This window comes from Siphateles boraxobius, unplaced genomic scaffold, assembly GCF_051911475.1.
Source record: "Siphateles boraxobius isolate OS27281-9 unplaced genomic scaffold, OSU_SipBor_1 77, whole genome shotgun sequence".
In the NCBI taxonomy this organism is placed as follows: Eukaryota; Metazoa; Chordata; class Actinopteri; order Cypriniformes; family Leuciscidae; genus Siphateles; species Siphateles boraxobius.
Window position 1 is genome coordinate 7,945,624 of NW_027509205.1, and position 22,437 is coordinate 7,968,060.

The following is a 22,437-nucleotide window of genomic DNA, read 5'->3' on the forward strand; positions in this document are numbered from 1 at the left end:
AAACCTAAATCAAATGATTTCTGTGAACTTTATGCAGTAACTGGAAACTGTGACGCAACCTCGGCCGTCGCGGACCCCCTTCAGTGCGCTCGCGCTCGCGCTGCCTCCGCTGTTTAAATGGGCCAAGTTTGAGAAGCGGCGGAGAGTGCAAATCTTGTTTGGACTGGGTCTGTGAACTAAAGCGTGACTTCAGAGACGTATTAGGGGTTAAAATAAAGAACGAGGGAGAGAGATATAGAGGAAAAAAAACACAAAAGTCCCATTAGCGCCAGGCATCATTTGCTATCGAAAAGGCGCGCATAGATACCTTAATTATTTCTATCCTCGTCAGATATGAAAATGCTCCGAGCCAGTCTGGCTCACAACCCACTGTGCATGTACTACTGAACTTTTACGTGTTCTGCACAGCACTACATATACACGCCTTATAATGCGTTAAACATCCTAATGGTGTCCTCACTACTTTCTAAACAAAAATAAACTTAGCACTGGAGTTGATGCAGGAAAAAACATAGCGAAGTTGCCATAGCGATTATTTTAAAGGAAACGCGGGATAAACAATCATTAGGCATTGAGCACGCTCAGCGTTAATATCTGGCGGAGATGTCAGGCATTAGTCCGATTAGATGTGGTGGGCAGGAGCGCGGGGAGACCCGTCATGCGAGCAGTGCACTGAGGAGAAGAGTGAAGTGGTGAATGGCTGAACTTAAGCGCTCTGCTGTCAGCCAGCGACGCGGGAGTCGTGCGTAAACACCGGTGCGCCTGGAACTCCACGAAGAGGGACACAAGTTGGGACGCATGAACTGCTAATCACACGTTACCGGCGCTCCGCTTCGGGTAACATGCCTGCCATCAAAAAGGAGAGACTGGATGGAGAAGACATGGCTTTAGCCGCCTTCAACCAACCCGAATACCTGGCCCCTTTAAATGCCACAGCTATCCCCGTGGTGACCCCTCATCCGCCGCCGTACGATCACATTTTCGCCCATCATCAGCGCGCGTACTTGGGCTTTCGCGACACCGCGCTGCATCAGCAGCACCTTCACCACCACCCGGACGACTTCATGCTAGAGAGCTTCTCGTCTATCCCGGACTTTCAGCCGTTTTTCGACAACGGAGAGCCTTGTATCGAAGTGGAATGCGGGGAAAACAAAGCACTACTGTACATTAACAAACTATGCCAGGGCAGCAAAGGGCCCTCCATCAAATACCGCGCTGAGTGGCTCACCCCAAACGAGTTCCAGTTCGTGAGTGGAAGAGAGACAGCCAAAGACTGGAAACGGAGTATTAGGCATAAAGGTAAGTCAATGGCGTGTGCAGCCGAGTGGATTACTTTTGGAATATGAGTTCATTTAGCCTCCATCGTGTTCTTGAATTAACAGAACCGCTTTTGGGGGGATAAAAATATGGGTTACTTAACAGTAGCCTAACTACTTTATTGCACCGAGAAGAGCTCACTGACTGTGCTTTCGAACGGCTTTGGATTCGCACTTTTGGGAAAAAAGGAGAAAGGTCTTTTTTACGCACGTGGATTGTACAGGTATTGAAGAAATAGATTTTTACTTGAATTTTCAAACTTTTCAAACTGAAGTGCATGTCTACATAAAGTAGAGTAGATCAGGATTATGACACCGTGGCACATTATCACAAAGTTATGGATTAAGCAAGTTGTTTACTAAGATTTTAACCGGTAGACTTTTCTGAGGTAGGCTATAACGCAGATGTTACATGTGTAGTTACTCTGTACTGATATACTTGCTCATCTAAAGTGTTTTGGTTCGTTTTTATTTTCAATGTGTCGTAATAAAATGTTTATTTCCATCCGTTCAGTTTGCCACGATCATTTGTCATTTCTATTTAGCCTATTTAGATTTTTCAGTGTTTCAACGCAATTTTTCTTTATCAGTTATGTGGTCGAAAAGTGCAATGAAGAGGTTATCACTGATTTTGCTTAAGTCTGATATGAAACTTTTCAGTTTGAATGGGTTGCTCCATTATAGTTTTTATTTTACAATCATTTTTGTTAATAGTTCAGGTAGTGAAGAACATGTCTATATTGAGTTGTTTGCGGCACATTATTATACAAACAGCTTGTGTTTACAAAAATTTAAAGTATGAAAACCCCATATTTGATATGTTACAGCATGTGGAATAACTTTGTGAGGATGTACCTGCTCATCTGAAGTATTTTATATGGTTACTTGAGTTTATTTTCAGAGGTTTCAGGTCTCCTTTCAGACAACAGTTTACTTTGGTTAACAGACTAATTTTATACATGTGCACTCTTGGTATCACTTTTGGTCACTTACTGTAAATAAAACGAATGTCTTTTTTAAAGACACTTTTGGGGCACAGTGATAGTGAGTCGCAAATGAGCTTGACAGATGGATGGCATTTGATACAGTTTGAAACACTGATACGATGCAGGTCCATTTCTGAAGGACAATTTTATAAAACGATTTTGTCAAATGGACAAGTGAGTGAATTGTTTTGTACTCCATGCATGCATATACATTTGCAGGATTCTAAAAGTTTACTGATGGGGTTTTTATTTTTTAGGGAAAAGTCTGAAGACACTTATGTCCAAAGGAATCTTACAGGTACATCCTCCAATCTGCGACTGCCCTGGCTGTAGAATTTCATCTCCTGTGGTAAGTTTGCAATTCAATTTGGTCTATTTTGGCTTTAATGTGTATTCTCACACACACACAACACACACACACACACACACACACACACACACACACACACACACACACACACACACACACACACACACACACACACACACACACACACACACACACACATATATAAAGGTATAGTTCACTCAGAAATGAAAATTCTGTCATTTATTCAGTCATGTTGTTCCATATCGGTTTGACTTTCTCTCTTTCAAAAGATGTTAGCAGCTCAGTCACCATTCACTTTCATTGCTTCATTTTTCCATACAGTTAAAAGTCAGTGTCACCACTGAGACTGGATAACATCTAACAAGAGAGACTAAATTATAATAAAACTATCACTTTTGGATTAACTATCACTTTAAAGGTTTCATTAACATTACAGGAAGACCAAATTTGTACATTGTATGCTATTGTATGTTGAAATTGTCCCGCATGTAAAGCATAAAGCAAACGATATTCAGTGAAATATTAAGCAGTGGATGACACTGCAGAGGAATCACACAGTTTGATGCATTTTTCTCTGAATTGCATTAGACATGTTAAGGACAGTGACTTGCTGTTAATGCTGTCACGGTTGTTTCTCAGAAAGTAAATAAAGACCAAGTACAAGGAAATGTGAAATGGTTGGAATTGATTGTTTTGGTTTGTTGGACTCCGAGCGGCAATGTAAGGTCACAGATTGTCTGTAGCAGATGTTCAAGCAAAATATGCCACACGCTCCTTATTTCCACTGTTCTGGGATGCTTCATCGATCATGTAGACGACAAAACTAGTTCAGCGTCCATGAAGGTCAGAAAGAAATTCGGAGTAGTTGAAAGATTCATCTCTCTAGAAGGCATTTTTACAGATTTTTTCTTTTTTGCTCTGTTTCTGTGACATGGCAATGTCACGGACAGCTACCATATCCTGAAGTTAATCAGTAATATTAATAGCTGATGTATGGACTTTCATATCTCTTTATTCTCACTCTGTGATATCTCCCACCTCTGTTAGAACAATCAGCTTTGTGCATTATGTGTGTGAGCGTGTGTGTGCATGCACCAAGCTGGCTAGTGATTGGCTGTTTGCAGTATTTGTCCACACAGGTGCTGTGTTTTATCTGAACTGAGCGCGTCTGTTGCCGCCTCTAACGGTTAATCTGGAGGGGAAGGGCATAAGAAGCTTACTGAGCTACTGAACGTAGCTACCGGTGATTATTGAGGCAGCGGCACGCAAAGCGAAGGCGCTTCAGATAAGCTGGAGGTGTTTGAGTGATGCAGGTAAACTACTGAGGAGGGCCTGAGCCAGAGCCAGAGGAGATAAAAACTTAATGGCTTAGTTGTTTGGGGCCCTTATATTACCTCTCACTGAGGGCGTTAGAATCTCATGGAGGCTGATTTTGAAGATGAAGTCGAGTAGGCCTGTGACTGGCTTATCATCATTGTTGTCTTATCATTCCCAAAGTGAAAGGGTTCTGTGGTGCTGTATCATCTGATAGTGTTCAGATGAATCAGACCCTGACTAAAATTGTCTTGCTTTTAATTGGTTTAACCAGCTTCCATCTGATTGTTTTGAATCACACGTATACTTCTTTTGAAGTTTGAACATTTACTTTTACATTTTCTTTTAAGTGATGTGACTTCATCTGCAGCTTTTTGGATCTTATTACTTGGAAGATGACTGTTATGCTTGATCTTTTGTGTGCACTATTTACTCAACGTTTTTTTGATACACTATGTATGTGATGAAGAACTGTCACAGTTATCTTCAAATCTGGTCACCCATTTTTGTATGCTGTTTGAGTAATATCCGGGTTTGCAGTTAATTCATTCATGTCGATTCATTCCTCATTTTAATGCTACTGCTTTTTCAAGATGTGGACATTCTGTGTATTTGGCCTCTCTTCTGTTTTTCCCTTAAAGGTCAAATGTGCAAGTTTAGTACCATTAGTGGCACCAAACAGAATTGCGAAATTCTGTTTAGCAGCACCAAATTCATTTTGTTGCTGTTAGTGGTGCAAAAATTACAAACTTTCAGCCTTTAAGGAAAATTCTTTCCTAAACACTTTACTCATCTGCCATTGTCTGTCAAATAGGTAGCCATGCCCAGAACTCACCCCACTGGTTGGAGTCAATGCTGCAGTTTTGAATTGCTCAAATAAACAGAACAACATTAAAAGAACCAGAGTATTTACACTTTTCAATGGAATTAATCTACAGATGGCGTAGTAGTTGGGAAATGAGAAAGTAGCCAAGACAACTTTGCAACCAGTAAAATAGTGACATAGTACATACACACTTTATCATACAACACTCACTTTCACACATGATAAAAATTTTCACACAAAATGCTTTCATATGAAAGAAATAGTAAATTTTGAGAATACAATTAACACCTCTATATTAGTTTTGTTCACTCTCGCTTTTAAATGTGCACACACTTTCTCTTTCACTGTAGGCTACTCAAAGACTGTCAAGAACTCGTCATGCTTTCTAACAGGTTGCTTTCAAATGGTTGACCTGCTTATTATATCTTATGTTTCTCATGTTGTTTTTTGATTTCAACAAATAAGTACAATAGTATATTTGTTTTTAGTGTCTCTACATCTGTGTTTGAGATTGTCAACTATATATGGCTTGAGTTGATGGCTTTTAGTTGACAGAAAAGAATAAGTTTTGTGAAGTGCATGCCTCATGCCATAAATATATCAATGATTGATGACATGGCTGCCGTTGCACACATCAACCAAAATTGCTCTCAATTCAGCTGTAAGCCCTGAAGATGGACAATCACTTTGGTTATAGAATACAGTCACTTTCATAACTGAACTGTGTATGAACCGTATTTAGTATAAGTGCTTCTTTTTGAAAGAAGCTTTTGTGAATTGGCATCCACAGCTCACGCACGATTAAATGTAAAGACAAGAACATGTACAAAACAACAGGTCCTGTCAAGCCTGATGCAAATGAATATGGCAACATGCTCTATGCTGGCATTCGTGGTCTCTTAGGGATGACAGTTTTCGTCATTACATTGTTTTATGACTGATCCTTTGAATCATGGTGGAGTCATTCTAAACAGCTCAGTTCCATTCATTACTTTAATTACTCGGTAACCGCATCTTTTACCGTTTTTTTCTACCCTCAATGGGCATATCAGAGGCAAGACCTGCACTACGGTGAAAAGTTGTCTTTTCAAGTTCATAAGTTCATCATAACAGTTAGCCTAGGTGCGATATGTAGGTTGTAAACCTTTGAGTTGTTGTGGTTTATTGTCTTCCTGCTAATAAATTATATGTAGATTTATAATGAAGTGTGCTCGCTGACATAGAACCATTGTTTTGTATGTTTCTGTGCAGACGGATGAATGGTCACGTGTTGTTGTTGCTTTAAGAGACAGAGTCATTCAGTTGGCCTGGCTGTTGTCTCCCAGGAGAAATGTGCTTCCTTTCCCCTGTTTTGTCAGCGGAACTAGTGGATGCTGGCAGGAAATTGCACTCCGCTCCGTCTCGTAAATATCTCTTAGAATCTGGGCTTCTCCCGGCTGCGTCCCGGGTCAAGAAAAAGTTGTCACTGGGGGGTTGGGAACAAAGCTGGTTAAAAAAACATGGAGGATGGCGATGTCGCAGTCTAAACATTTCAGAGTTGGTCCTTTAAAGAGAACAATCTTAGCTGTTATAGATGCATTTATTGCACTCCTAGTACACAGCCTTCTTAGGCAAGAAGTACTTTAGAAGAACATGAAAGGAATAGTCCACCCAAACATTTAAATTATGTTATTCAGGCATATTTTGGCCACTTGCTCACCAAAGCATTTTTAGGCAGCTGAAAACGGTAGCCGATCTGCAGAAAACGCCTAGCTGTGGGCGCTTGAGAGCGTTTTGGCAGCACAACGTTTTTTTTCTGTTGAGACGCTTTGCTTGCTATGATATGGAATATCCATAGAAGGGTTACTAGTAGCTATCTAATTTAACAGATTGTTTGTTTCTATATAAAAATGTCGATATAATGTATAGTATTTGCTCTGGCTCTTGTTTTAAAATATTTTGTTCGGTTTTGCTTCTTGTTGTCATCTATTAACTTTGTACAAGCAGGATGTGGGCAGTTGGTGGGTGTAGTATTTATTCCTCCCCTCCTCCACTGTGATTGGACGGCTGGATAAAAAGTGACAGTGATGACCGCTGCGTTTTACCCAAAGTTGAACATTCTTCAACTCTCGGTGACCGGAAAAACGCAGAGCGCTCAGCACCTTGTTACGATCCTGGAGTTTTAAAAACGTGTCGCTCCCATTGAAAACAATTGGAAAAATACACTAGCCGCGGGAAAAATGCTTTGGTGGACACACGGCCTTCTTCTCCTGACATTTTTTTAAAAACATGGCATTCCCATTGAAAACAATAGGAAAAATACACTAGCCGCTGGAAAAAACTCTTTGGTGACATGGCCTAAAAGTGTTATAAACATGGAAAACGTGTTCCTATAGTTTTGTGTGAAACTGAACAGACTGAAAAAGACTGAAATTTAAGTCGTTATTCGTGGATAATTTTCCTGTCTGATGAGGTTTGTGTATTAAAGGACAATTCCGGCCAAAAATGAACCTAGGGATAAATAGCACATTGGTACCGAGTCGACCGTTCTCTGGGATGTGTTTTCATGATAGTTGAATGTACCCAGTTTTATCGTTAGTTTTAGTTTTACCACAGATTAACTTATAACGCTAGTATATAGGGCATAGAATAAGTAAAAATAAAAATCGCTAGTTAATACCACTAACAAGGCTCAAAATAGCCCCACACTAACACGGTAGCATAATTAGGGTGGAAACCGAAGCATTGAGAACTTTGTAAGTGTACAGAGAGTTTAATAAGAAAATACTTTATAAAGACAGTACATTTTGCGTATATAGGCAGGAGCCATCTTTGGAAAACAGTCTCGACCAGTCGAACCACGAACGCCGCGCTACGTGCTGGTCGATAGTCACAGTTCAGCTCACGTAGCACGGCGTCCGTGGTTCGACTGGTCGTGGTTCGAAAGGAATTGTCCTTTAACCTTTTTAGAGTGTTGTACTGAAAAAAATTGCTTAAAGTCGCAATGAAACGAAAGTAGCGACTGACCTTTTCTTCTGCATTGTGACATACAGTACATCTGAGTTTAACAAATTGTCGGAAAAGAAAAAATAAAGGACGGGAACTTGGTTCTATGCATCGGTTGTTGATTGGATTGTGAAATGTGGCCTTTGCAGTCAAACATGAATGCGAGCTTTTAGTTGATTATGGAGGGATGGGGTTTAAGTGGACTAAATGATGGGAGAAGTTTGGCATACGTCTTTAAAGGGACAGTTCACTCAGAAATTTAAATTCTGTCATCATTTACTCACCCTCATGTCGTTTTTAATGAGTATGACATACATTCTTCTACGAACCACAAAAGAAGAAGATTTGAAGAATGTTGGTAACCGAACAGATTTGGTTACCATTAACTTCCATTGTATAGATGAAAAAAATAAAACAAATAAAAAACCGAACCATTTCTACAAAAAATCTTCTTTTGTGTTCAATAGAAGAGAAAAAGTCCTACAGGTTTAGAACACCATGAGAGTGAGTAAATGACATGATTGTCCAGTTTTTAGTTAACTATAACACTTTATTTAAGTTTTGTTCTTCTATTCCAGATCTTCCACTCTACTGTTGGATGACGTGGTTAAAACGGCTTGTTTACGCAAGTAATTTAGGTGTCGACTGTGCGATTCAAATTCACTAGAGCTGCGTTAACAGCAGCATAATTAGACAGTGATATTTTTGCTGTGAAGCGTGTGGTATTAGGTGAGGTTTGTTAGCGTAGGCCAGCGCTCATTTGGCAGAGGGTTGCTGGAGGGCTGGGTACAGGCAGGAATGGGGGCTGACGCCACACAGTCTCACAACAGCTCCCTCGCTGTGGGGGGTTAGACTCGATGTGTGCACGTGTCTGTGCCGTACGAGGGTTTGTGTAGCGGTGTGTTTGTATCCCTCACATGGAGCCGAGGCTATGCTGCTATGGCAACGGCAGGATCCCTCCTCAGGACAGCAGCGAGCAGCCAGGCAGTCTCTGCAGTGTGATGCATTCATGAATTAAAGCAAATTAAAGCCCACTAGTAAACCGCACCAAACTCACAACAGGCTTTTTCCGTTGATTTTTATTAGCCGTTTTTGCTTCAAATCGTGATTGTGCTGCCGCAGAGATTAACAGTGTTAAGCTCACTAACCTCTTCCTCTAGTGACAAACAGGTGAGCATTTAACTAACTGAGTTTGTGCAATCTCAAACTGTCACATATATTTCAGATCTTTGGAGATATTATTCAGGAAATGTTGTCACTTAGTCGGTTATAGGAAAGCAGTGCAGGAAAGCTTTACAGGCAAGTGGGGGACGCCTGACTGTGTGTACTGGTATCAGAGCTGGGTGTGTCGATGTGGGTGTTGGTGGGAAAGGTACAGGGCTTATCTATCTGCAGCTGATCATTACAAAGCCACTGCGGCTACATATGGACGCACTCCTCCAAATGTCAGTTTTTACATACGACTGACCCAGTTCTTCTCTCAACTGTTGAAATACAGTTTGATGCCATCTCATATGGTTTTCTTAGAAAGTGCAATGCCATGCTAAACTTCATCTAAAACTACTTTATATTCTTGTATAATTATTTTTTCATTATTTTTTTTTAAATTTGTTTATTGTAAATAATATAAATAAATATATGCATTTTATTTCACTCACTCAAACTTCCTACAATACTCAAATCTGAATGCCAAGCAGCATTTCATGCATTTCATGCAAAGCATCACTGTGCTTTGTTTGCGTCATTCTGGGACAATTTTCTGTCTTTGCAGCTGATCCTGCTTTGGCATAATTTTGCGTTTTAGTCAGTGAATTATAATTTGTCTAAATTATGTCTAAAATGTAAGTTACTCAATATTAACTTTGCATGCATTAAATTGCTAAAAAACATTTATAATGTTGTAAAATATGTTTTGAATCAATTTTGTTCTTTGAACTTTCTATTCATCAAAAATCTATCACCAGTTCTACAAAAATATTAAGCATCACAACTGTTTACAACAATGATAATAAGAAATGTTTCTTGAGCTGCAAATCAGCCATTAGAATGATTTCTGAAGGGTCAATGGAGTAAGGATGCTGAAAATTCAGCTTTGCATTACAGGAATAAATTACATGCTATATAAAAAAAATGAAAACAGTTGTTTTAAATTCTAATAATATTTTACAATATTACTGTTTTACTGTATTTTTTATCAAATAAATGCAGCCTTTGTGAGCATAAGAGACTGCTTTCATTTTTTTTAAATTGTACCATCTTACTGACCACAAACATTTGAACAGTAGTGCATATATTAAATAATATATGATTTGCCAAATTTTTTTTTTTAAATTTCAAAACAATTATGACCAGTAACACAGTTGACCACAGTTGCTAAAATAAATACTTTATTTTCACATAGATGCATTTAAATGCAACTAAAATCTTAATATGAAAATAATAATAATTCATGTCCTGGTAGGGTCACCTACCTAAATATTAGAAAAGCAGTAAAGCTGGTCCGGAACAGAATATATGCTATATTGACTGTGTTGTGTTTTTGTTCAATTTAAACGGTAAGCTTTGGCTTGCTTTATCTTAAATGTGGCCCATAAATCTTTCTTCTCCACTTTTCAGTCATACATTCAGTTCCAGCTTCTACATTTTGGTCTCTTGGGAGTGTGTTGAAGTCAGTACCTATCCATAAATGTCTCCTGTGGCTGTCTTTTTTTGAAGGGAGGGGGGATCCAGGCGCAGGCATAGAAATCTTGGCACGCATGGCTGGACTGCCACTGACCTCCCCGTGTCGGCGAACGCTTCACTGGGCTGACACAGCCCGCTCACCCTATGGGTCAGGGGGAGGTTGGCGGGGAGGGGGGGTTGGTCTGGGTGAAGATGGGAAGCACACTGCCCTTCAGCTCTCTCTTACTCACCATATACTTACCCATAAATAAGCTACATTGTAACACTGGCAACAAAGAAAACCAGTGTACATTTGTGAAAACTTTGTAATAAGGTGGCATTTGTTAATATTTGTAAATGCATTAGCTAACATGAACTGACGATGAGCAATATATTTTTAAAGCATTTTTACATTTTTTAATCAATTGTACATTGTTTTTTCACGTTAGTTCACGGTGCACTAACTTTGTAATAAGATTGTAATAACTGTTGACTAATATTAATAAATTGTGTAGAAGTACTGTTCATTGTTAGTTATGTTAACTAATGTAATTAACTAATGTTAAACCTTATTGTAAAGTGTTGATTTGGGTTGGTGAAAGGAAGCTGTTTGGCATTGTTTTTCATCTATATACTTGAAAAAAGTTGATTAGATCTCATCATAGGGATGTAACAGAACACTATGGCAAATTTGTGGCAAGGCTCCCATAGAAGTGTGCATGTAAACTATTTAGCGTTTCTTTCTCTGTGTTAGCGAATGTGCCAATAGATTTAAGTAGGCACATTAAACCCCGCCACACCGACCCACATGCCCCCACCCCCAGCTTGTGCCAAGTCTGCCCAGCGTCCCGCCTCCACACTTAAGCTCAGCGTGGTTGCGGCACACACACACACACACACACACACACACACACACACACACACACACACACACACACACACACACACACACACACACACACACACACACACACACACACACACACACACACACACACACACACACACACACAGAGGTTAGAGCAGACAGACGCGTGACTCATTAGGCATTCGTCCCCCGGGGACAGTGCTGGGGGAGAGCGCCTCAGCTGCAGGAATGTCATGAGCTGCTACTGCTGTGTGCAAATGTGTGTGTGTGTGTGTGTACCTTAGCAGAAGGCCAGCGCACCTTTCAGAAAACACAGCATCAAGAAAGCGTCTCTCTGCTTTTCCATATCACCCTTACTGTCTGAGCCAACAATAAAAAATGTGAGGATGCTTTCAGAACTCAGAACTAGACTGAAACACATTATACGGCAGATTATACACCGGATAGATCTGGTCCTGCTGATTCGTCACTACAGCGTTCTGGTTTAAAATGTACAATATGGTACAGGCTATGACGTGAAACACCTGTTCACTATATCACTGCTCTTCACCGTATAGACCAACTATTAAACATAGTGTACTTGAAAGGGACTGAGTCTTCTAGCAGTTATGAAGTTGTTTAAGAAAATAATGTTTAATGAAAATTTTTTCTTTTAACATTTTTTATTATTTAGCAGTAGTTTGGGCATGTGAAATTGGATGCAAACAGGGGGAGATGTCTCACTCTTGGCTTCTTTCTGTAATAATAATATAAAAAACAATACAAATAATAATACATTTGTGTTTTTAATGTGAAAACATAGCATCTACTGAATTTGCCAATAACATTTGAATTCAGACATGAGGTCAATCTGTGACGTTAGATCCTCTATTGGTCATGCATCTTCTTGCCGTATGAATTTGCGGGTCAGAGTTCACCAAACTTTTGTACTGAACTTTTGTCAAGTCAAGCCATCCTCATTTATATAGCGCTTTTAACAATGTAGATTGTTTCAAAGCAGCTTTACAGAGATAAACATATAGCTTAAGGTAACAGAGATTGGTTTAGTTTTATAGTGGTTCTTGAAAAATGTTTTTTTCCAGCTAAAGTTAGTTTTGATTGATTCACTTCCGTGTAAATTATCATTTGTTATTAAATTAGGGGCCGCTAAGACGACACCGTTCTCTCTAAACAGACTTTAAACGCGAACCTGTGATAGACGCTGATGGCGTTCACATGTGCATTAAGAATTGATTCTATAGTTATATGCGTTTAAATATATGTGTGCAGGTTTGTAATTCCTTACAAACCATGCCTAAACAAACTACTTGTCTCTAAATTTTTATTCAGAATTTTATTTTATCTTAGCACTTCGGGTAGGTACGCGAACCAAAAAAAATCCACAACGCTTTATCTGTAGAGTGGTATAGGGATCCTCCATAGGGAGAGGCTAGTTGGCACTTCAGCACTACACTGTATGCAGCGCAACACAAACTTTCTTCTTCGCTTGACCTTGTGTTCCCTGTCTTCCATATTCAAATGTATATGAATAAAAGTCAGTGGAGCTCAAAGTCTAGTGTGGGACTGCGGCTCTACTGTACTTTAGTAAAAACCTACACTTTCGTTCAAAAGTTTGGGGTCGGTAAGAGTTTGTGTTTTGAAAGAGGTTTCTTATGCTCACCAAGGCTGCATATATTTGATAATAAATACAGTTAAAAATAAATATTGTCAAATTTTATTACAATATATTAGAATATATTTCTATTCTAATATATTTTAAAATTAAATTAATTCATGTGATTGGAAAGCTGAATCACACCAAGTCTTCAGTGTCACATGATCCTTCAGAAATCATTCTAATATGCTGATTTCCTGCTCAAGAAACTTTCTTATTACTATCAATGTTGAAAACAATTGTGCTGCTTAATTTTTTTTCTGGAATCTGTACTACATTTTTGTCAGAGCTCTGTGATGAATAAAAAGTTCAAAAGAACAGAATTTATTTGAAATAGGAATCTTTTGTAACATTATAAAAGACTTTACTGTCACTTTTGACCAATTTAATGCATCATCGCTGTATAAAAGTATTAATTTATTTTCGAAAAAATCTTAATGACGTAGTTTTGAACAGTAGTGTACATATCCATTATCTTAAACCAGAGGTCATAGTGTGTGTGTGTGTGTGTGTGTTTTAATACAAACTTTGCTTGTTACTTACAACCCAGCATAACTTTGAGCAAAGTTTTTGTCTGGCTTGTTATGGCTTACAGCTTTACTGTGCTGAAATTCTGCTGTTTTCTTACTCCCTGTTGTGAGGTCTTTTCTACGAGGATACGGTGAGAACTTCGAAGCGTCTCAGCTCAAGAGTTTTATGGGGCTTTAGACAGATACATCATCCAAGCTGATTACTCACTTCAAGTTTACATGTGTGGTTTTATATTTGTGTGTTTGTGTGTGTGTGTGTGTGTGTGTGTGTGTGTGTGTTTTGTACAAATTTATATATAGCTTGTGTCATTGAAGGGCAGACATCAAGTGTGGGAGGGGTTATTCATAGAAATGCTGCTTAGAGGAAATTCATATTCAATATTTTTCCATGCCTGAGTGACAGAGTGTGTGTGAGGGTGTGAATGTGTGTGTATGTACTTGTAGGTGGGAATTGAAGCCCAGGTTTTTTATGTTTTTGTTTTGAAGCACCCTCCCTGACTCCCTCTGTGCGGAAGTGTTACCGGAAATAGTGTGCAGCCGCCCCCGGTTCTGCGTCAGTTACGCTGAATAAAGTGAGGGGGCTGGACGGGGGCTTTCCGGGAGGACGTTGAGAAGGGTGGGGGTTGGAGAGGAGGAATGGGGGCAGGGAAGTGTGTTTGTGTGTGCGTGTCTCTGCTGAGGCCATGTGGGTAACAGCCGTCTCTCAACGCTAACTTTATCAGATAAAGCATCACTAGTGCTGGCGCACTTCATACGCGGCTTCCAGTGGCTGTTAACAGCTCTAAAACGCACTTGCCGCACGAATAGAATGTCACAAAAAAACCCAGTGTTTGTTTGTGTGTTCGCGGTTCTGTGTTGATATCAATTCACATGAGTTTATACAAGATTCTTCTCAGTTTAAACAACTTGGACATTTAAATAAACCTGTCACTTGATGTTGTGCTCAAACTAAATAAATCTAATTTTCTGTTAAAATAGAAAATATATAGACAAAAATCCGCTTCCTCTGCAAAAAAGAGAAAGAGAAAAAAAGAAAAGACAGTTGCTCTGGAAAAAAGTGTGTTCATCTTGCCCATCCTCAGGGATGTTTTCATCTTTTTCAGCTTTTTTCCCCTCTTCTTTTTTAATGTATGCCACTTGAGAGAATCCAGAGGGGCTGCACCTGTTTGCCTCTTGGCTAGTCTCTCCACCTCCTGCCCCGGCCTGCCACTCACGCCTCGGCTCCTGTGGGATGCTCTGCATATGTGTATGTGCACGCGTGCAAGCTTTGGGTGTGGAGGAAGGATAGCTGCAGGGCTCGGCAAAGTTTGACAGAGCCTGAGATGCAAGCATGTTCACACACACACACACACACACACACACACACACACACACACACACACACACACACACACACACACACACACACACACACACACACACACACACACACACACACACACACACCACCCATTCACACAAACAGACTTTTCAGTTGAAGTTTAAAAGCCGTATTCATTTTTCTGGATCTGTGAAAAACACTCCTATAGGGGAGATTGGGGTAAGCTGTGCCACCTTTTACTTTTTTTGCTATGAACTGAAATGAGAAGAAAGTGTCTATAAGATATAGCCAAATAAAGACACCCCATAGCCATAATTTTGGGAAAAGTGCTTCTTTTTTTGAGGAGGCGCTGCCTCCCTTGTCTCCTCGGATGAAACGTCCCTGGTGTGTATATGTATATATCAACCATGACAACTCGCAGAATAGATTTAAACAGCATTTATTGAAGAATGGAATGTACATAGGCTTAGTCTTGGCAAACCTAAATCTGCTACGCTACTGCATGAGTGAAGACTACTGCGAAACATGCACATAAATACAGTGAATAGAATGCAAACTGATTTTCTCATTTCTCATTCTTGAAAGAAGCGGAGAATCCCCTAGCAGATCTAAGAAGGTGGTGCTGGGGAAGGAGGAGGGCTAGAAAAATTCCTATGCCATGCTGAGTTCAGCCAGTTAGCTATAACAATAAGGGTGTACTCACACTAGGCACGGTTGCCTTGTACTGTTCCCTGGTGCGGTTAGCCACCATCACACTATATGTGTACCGCACCAGAACCCAACTAAACCGTGCTCTGGCCCACCTCTTCCAAGCAGGCCAGGGAATGGTTAAATAAACCACGCCCGGGCATGGTACGGAGTGATCACACTAGTCCAATGAACCAAACATTGGGGGTCAAACGTGTTCGGGCACGGTTCAGATTGCCTAGTGTGAGTACACCCTAAAACAGGGGTCTCCAACACGTTGCTTGCGAGCTACCAGTAGCGAGATGAAAAAAATCTCAACTTTTCAGAATGCCGCAAAGCAGGTCATGTGACAAGAACTAGCCAAACAGCTTCACCCTTTCTGTAACAATATTAAAAGTTCAGTCAACATGAAGGATGGGGGTGCACCCAAACACTACGGGTCTTTTTCTTTTCTCTGTAAATAAATCTTGTAGCACAGCTAGAGCAACTGTTTTTCGGTGGTGGAAATCAATTACTAAAGCTTCTTTGTCGTTCTGGAGAGTCCTGACTCTTTTTATAAAAATGATTTAAAAGCTGAAAATTTTTAAGGTATATCTTTTTATAAAACCTTTTTTGACAAAATTTTATTTGAACTTGTACATGTTAGTAGATAACATGTTGAAAGACACTCCTTTAAAATCTGACCATCATTTTTAATGTTACTATTTTAATGTTTATGTAAACAAAAAGTGCATATTAATTCTAATTTTATTTGTTATTTGTTGGTTTCAACATACAACTTTTTGAACAGGGTTCTGTGATAACGATGATCATTTTGGTGACTATAATCATGACATTTTCATACCATTTTATTATGATGCACTATAAAATTAACTATAGTTATGTTTTTACAGTATAATATGCAACTATTTTCCATAAAAAACTGTAATCTCTGATTCTGTTCTTTTCTCTGACATTAAAGGGTGACATATACAGGCCTTTAAAAACTCTTTTAGGTCTTAAACAGGTTGGATAGTTGTTAATATGAGAGATTATTTAAGAGATTTAAGTATTGTATAACATGAGTAGCTCTCGGCCACTTTCATTTTTAAAAAGTAGCTCACAAATGAAAAAAGGTTGGAGACCCCTGCCCTAAAATGTTCTTTTACATAAGTTTTATGTCAGTTTTTAGCAATTTTCCCATGTGCATCTCTCAGTCATAAGCAGCATGATGGGCGTTGAATAAATATATGATCACATGGCAAATTTTTTGTATTTTACTTAGATTATTGGGTGACATATTGTACCCCTCTCTTCCATACTTTTTTCCTATTTCTTTTTCCTTTTCTTCTTCTTCTTCTTCTTCTTCTTCTTCTTCTTCTTCTTCTTCTTCTTCTTCTTCTTCTTCTTCTTCTTCTTCTTCTTCTTCTTCTTCTTCTTCTTCTTCTTCTTCTTCTTCTTCTTCTTCTTCTTCTTTTCTTTTCCCTTCAAATCCACTCCCTCCTTCTCTGTTCACTCATGGATAGAGATAGAGGCACAGAAATCTGCACTGACCCCTTCAGGTCACATTAAAGGTCGCCCAGCTTCACACACTAAACCCTGAGGGCCTCTCATCCCCTTCATCCTTTGCTGTCTTTAGATGTCTGATGCGGATAGAGGGAAAAGGAAGAGAAGGAATCACTATCACGTTCCATTCACTCACCCATCCTCCATTACTAGTCTCATGGATCAATGGTCTCTCCCTCTGCATGGATCTCTCTGACAGAGTTTTGCTGTTATTTAGGGAGTTCAGCATGTTGTGCTTTCCCACCCTTTATTCTGTCATTACTTCTTCATGATTTGTGACCTGTGTTTCATGATTCATGACCTGTGAGACTGATCTGTGTAGGTCATATGACAGCGGGAGAAATTATAGTGACTATTTGCTGGAATTTAGTGTAAAAACTAACTTTAACTGCAACTCATTCTTTACAACTGCACAATCTAAGAAGGTGTTAATATAATTTATCCCAGATTGCTTTAGATAAAAGTGTCAGCTAAATCAGGGGTTTTCAAACTTTTTGATGCCATCAATCCTGGGTCCCTTAAATGTGATCCCCATTATTGATTTAGAATATTATGATTTAAGATTAAACATTAATAATTTGGTTCTTTTTATTCATATATTTTTAGTTTATTTAAAATATATATATATATTTATTTACTTTTGCTGATTCAAAACCCCTGTGCTAATACATTAAACAGTAATACATTCAAAATGTGATTTATCAGCCTATAGAGAATTGAAAGTGTGACGGATCAGGAACATTAGCCATTTCTCTGTACTGCAGTTCAAGCCAGTAAAATCAGAGAAGGCTGTTCCCAGAGTCTCAGTCTGTCTGTCCCCTCTGTGCTCCTGCAGAACCGTGGGCGACTGGCAGAGAAACGCACCATCCCCTTGCCGCCAACACGGGTGCCCAAAAAGGAGCTGGCCTCCGTTTTCAGCAGTGACGACAGCGAGGGCAGCGAGCGGGCCAGTGGAGATCATGCAGACATCAAACAGGAGGAGCTGCATTACACTATCATGAGAAAGAGGTGAGAATTTTTGTGTGTGTGTGTGTGTGTGCGTGTGTGTGTGTGTGTGTGTGTGTGTGTGTGTGTGTGTGTGTGTGTGTGTGTGTGTGTGTGTGAGAGAGCGTGGGTGGGCAAAATCAGTGCCAGTCCCAGTGCCAGGGATTGATACATCAACCATGATCTGCCGGAATGGGATTAGCCATATCAGACATCAGTATACCACCAAAGAGCTTTAAAGAACCCTTAGCTCTTTACCCCCATAGCCCCCTATTTTGACACACACATACCCTATAACACACACAAATTCACTCATTTACTTTTTTGGCAGATACTACAGACACACAGGATGTGCCAACTCTAAATACCCATGCTTGGGAGCCCACAGGATACATGCACAGAAATAAACATAAGGTCTTCTCATGAACCATATGAAAAGGGATATTGTTGATGAGGTATTTGCAGTCATGTGGCAACTTTCTTAATGCCATAGATCTCAGAATGGTTCGAGAGTTTTCACCTAATGCTTTTCCTGATGCGTGTTAAAATTAGATTTCTCACCTTTAATATTTCAGTATTAGCCCTAACCGCATGTATAATTGTATTTTGGTCATAGCACTTGCTAAAGAATGTGGGAAGCAAGAGAGCACTTGGTCACCAACAGCTAAAGGGCTGTTCAGATCAAGAACAAAAACTGTAACTATAAAGTTTTAACAAGAGTTGTAATTCTATGAGAATAGTGCAGTCCACACCACAGCTATATAACAATAACAACAGAGGAAAAATATAATTGGAATCACTTTCAGAATAACTTTTTTTAAAGCTGATGAACGATAAAAACATTGACAGCCAATCAAAATCCATTCGCCTTTAAAGAGCTACAGTAGTGCATCACATGGCAACACATGCTCATTGGTTTGGAGCTGATATAGTTATTGCTATAGTAATCTTTATAGTTAGTGTTCCTGGTTTGAAATTACCATGCTGTGTACCACAGCATTTTATGTCAGGGTTTTTGCGCATGTGCTATGGTGGGACCATGGAAGTATTTTTGGTTAGTACCTGGAAGTACCATTTAAATGTTGTAGTGATCATTGAGTACCATGGTATATCAAAGTACCTGTACTTTTTTGTTTGTGATGCCATGCCATTTATGCTATAACAATCTGGCCAAAGCAGTTTAATATTGATAAGCTAGATTAATTTTTTGAAAGAAGCATATAAACGATGAAACTTAGTGACTCCACTTACTCCAAGCACAAATATTGGTTCAAATTATCTATTTTTAATTACACTAAGCATATTTATTGATACTTTTTAGTGTTAAGTATTTTTTATTGAGGCCATTGCAATACATTCTGGGATTGCGGTCTCTGTGAAGTATTAATGCAATGGTGCTTTAAAATTTGGCCTAAATGAGGCAGCATAATTAAGTTTCCCAGTTTTTCGAACAGTCTTAATTTTTCTGCTTTCCACAAAAAATAAAATTCATCCAGTGATGTGCTACAAATTCCACATCTCCGTCTTCAATCAGTGCAAGGGAATTCAGTGTTCATTAAATCTTCATGAGCTGTATTTGGCCTCCCTCCTCCTTGGCACACAAGCCTGAAGAAGCTTATGAGCCTGCGGTCAGTGCAGCAGTTGAGCTAAGAGCAGTGTCTAAAGCGAACGTTTTTTCCGCCAGTGGTTTCGCTCTGCCTAAATGCATTACAGGTGATAACTAGCCAGCAGATGTCAGCCCTGGCAGGTGAGTCTGGGGAACCACATTTTTGTCAGACCATCTCCGCTTGTACTAAAGAACTTGTTGAAAAGCCCGGCCTTGAGGTTCTGATCTATTATTACGTTTCCTTTAATCACTAGAGCATGCCTTTCAAAGCTAGCTGTTGCTTTCAGACTACAGGCTTTCTGGCTTTCGGGGGTCTTTAGGTGATTTTTCACTCATGTTTTTTGAATAGAAGTGTCAGCAGCAGTTTCGATGGTGTTTGCAGTGAGAGTTTGTGTTGGCGGTGTATGTTGCGCTATGCTGGATTGTTAAATCTCCAGGAAGCTTCAGTGCTTCTACTGAGAGGAGTAAGAAAAGACAATATTCCCTTTTTCTCATTAGCCACTTGGCTCTTGCTAAAAATGTCTTGGTTAGCCCTAGCTCCTGTCAGGTTTTCTTAGAGCAACCGCCAATGCGTATAGCGATAATTTCACTTATTTAGTTGCCGTATTAGTCGTAGCTGTTCAGTAATATACTTTTTTGCTGCAGTAAATGCCGAATGAATTCCAATGGTTGAGTCAGTTGAGTGTAAGAGGCTTGGGTTTATGCCCATTGGTGTTAAGCGGTACATTTGGGTCATTACACAGCACTGTTAGGATATCATTCTCAAGACAGACTATACGTATGTATGAGGACGTGCCCTCTTCCAGCATATGCAGGTCATAGCTGAATCAGTCCTTTTTGTTGAGCCCTACAAGCTAACACAGGATGCTACATAGCTGTCATATTCATTAAAAACATCATTGGCCAAAACTGAGTGATATGAGGGTGCTTATACTGTGCTGTGGAATGAAAACACCACGTGTTTAAGCGTAACTTGAATTTGATTTTGTTGTGGAATAAAGAAGGGCTTCGAGATCGTACCTTGGAGCGGATCAGCCCTGAATGCCCAGGTACAAATATAAGCCCTCATCTGCATGAGTTTCTTGGTCACTTCCTTCACTCAACCCCGAGCCTCTGGCTCCTAGCAGCCACTTACCCTGTGACATCGAGGACGGCACAGGAACCAGAACCGGCCAGCTAAACTCATTACAGTGATCTCCCCCCAACACTTCAGACGCCCGCGTGTGAAGATGCTAATGAATTTAAAGAACACTTATGACTAATATCTAGGGCTTTTACCCTGTTAAAGGCGGCGGACTGCAAGGAGCCACGTCTCTCCTCTGTTCCGGGGCCGCTCACCTCACCCCTACTTTACTCAGATGAGGATCTGACCGAAAGAGATAATGGGATGTTCAATCTATGAAATTCAATTTCCATTGATCTGGACTGGGTAAGTGAGTTGTGGAGGGGTCTTAACAAATTGGATTTAGTCAATGGATGGTGAAGGATGGGGAATTCTTTTTTGCGTTTGATCGTATTTACGCCTCATCTTTTGCAGTTTATACTAGTGTTGTGGTAGTGTGCGTAGCGTTTCTTCAGTCCAAATGTATCTGCTTATATATAGTGGAGTCCCAAACACAAGACATTTTTCTCATTTTAATGCAATTTTTTCATTGCAAAAAATATATTCTCATCTTTGAATGAAAAGTAGCATTTCATTTGAGAATGCCTTTGTATTTGTTTTTCTCTTTTGCTTTAATGACTGCAGCACTTTAGCTGCATGCACTCCACAAGTTTGTCAAACTTGATGATCATGTTCTCTAGCATGATTTGAGATAAACATATTGAGCTTCAGTGGAAGAAGAACATCTCACCATCTGTACAAATTAGTTCACATTATCAGTGTCACACATTTATTTGGATTGGTGACGTATATTATTCATTTTATGTCAATGTTTCTTCGTTTTAATTTTATTAAATCCTAAAACTTTCTGTTTATTTACAGGTTTAAATACGATTTTCCCAGATTTTCAATGTGGACTCAGACTTTTGGACCCCACTGTACTTTAAAATTCTGCCTAAAGGTATTTTAAACCAAAAATGTCACATGAGGCTGACGAATATACATTTCCGCAATAGTGCGCAGTCAGTTTTCAAGGGATTTCCAGCCACTGCCGTGAGAAAAGCTGGTACACTTTGACACCTTAAAGAAGACTCTCTATATCTTTTAACCAGATTAATGTTAATGGCCGGCAGGTTTATAGGTGATTAGTCCTCATACCTCCTGTATCCTGCAGGGATACAGACCTTTCTTTCTTCGAAAACAATCAGTGCTTGGCCTGAAGTGTAGCGCCTTAGCTTGGTCTTTTATATTCCTTTATCTTAGTGATTTTGCATGTGGAGGTTGAGGGTCTTCGGGTCATGATGCACTAGAATATCTGTATAAATACCGTACTGAATAACAGAATAACAGGTTTTTAAAACTTGGTTTTATAATCTTTGAAATTTAAGTAATTCAACCGATAAAGACAACGTCATGCATCGACTGGCATCCTATCTGAAAACGATCACTTTTGCGATTTGCTTTAGCAATCAAATTTGCAGGTATGAGATGTTTGTCATAGTATTAGTCTTCAAGGTCATGCCAATCATTTCCTGAAGCCTACCTGTGCACAGTCAGGTGTGTCAACACCAGGGCTTTGAGAAGTGCTGACTGCTTGTCTGGGTAATTACTGAGTAACCATCATGGATTATATAAGAGAGTATACTTACTCAGAGGACAACCTGCTAAGAAAAGCCTCCAAAAATATTGCCCATCCCATATGATCTATTGTAATATTTCTA

General features: G+C 39.6%; 1 protein-coding gene across 3 annotated transcripts in view; it reads left to right on the forward strand.

The window, feature by feature from the left end:
- The first annotated feature begins 120 nt into the window (after nt 1-120).
- Nucleotides 121-22,437, forward strand: part of samd11 (sterile alpha motif domain containing 11) — a 66,347-nt gene continuing 44,030 nt past the window's right edge. For 2 of the 3 annotated variants that reach the window (XM_077218669.1, XM_077218670.1), the window contains exons 1-3: nt 121-1,299; nt 2,560-2,651; nt 17,860-18,032. In XM_077218669.1, coding sequence (XP_077074784.1) covers nt 843-1,299; nt 2,560-2,651; nt 17,860-18,032 — 722 coding nt within the window. In that variant the 5' untranslated portion in view covers nt 121-842. Of the gene's footprint in view, nt 1,541-2,559; nt 2,652-17,859; nt 18,033-22,437 lie in introns of all 3 variants that reach the window. The other variant, XM_077218671.1, reaches the window with a different exon arrangement.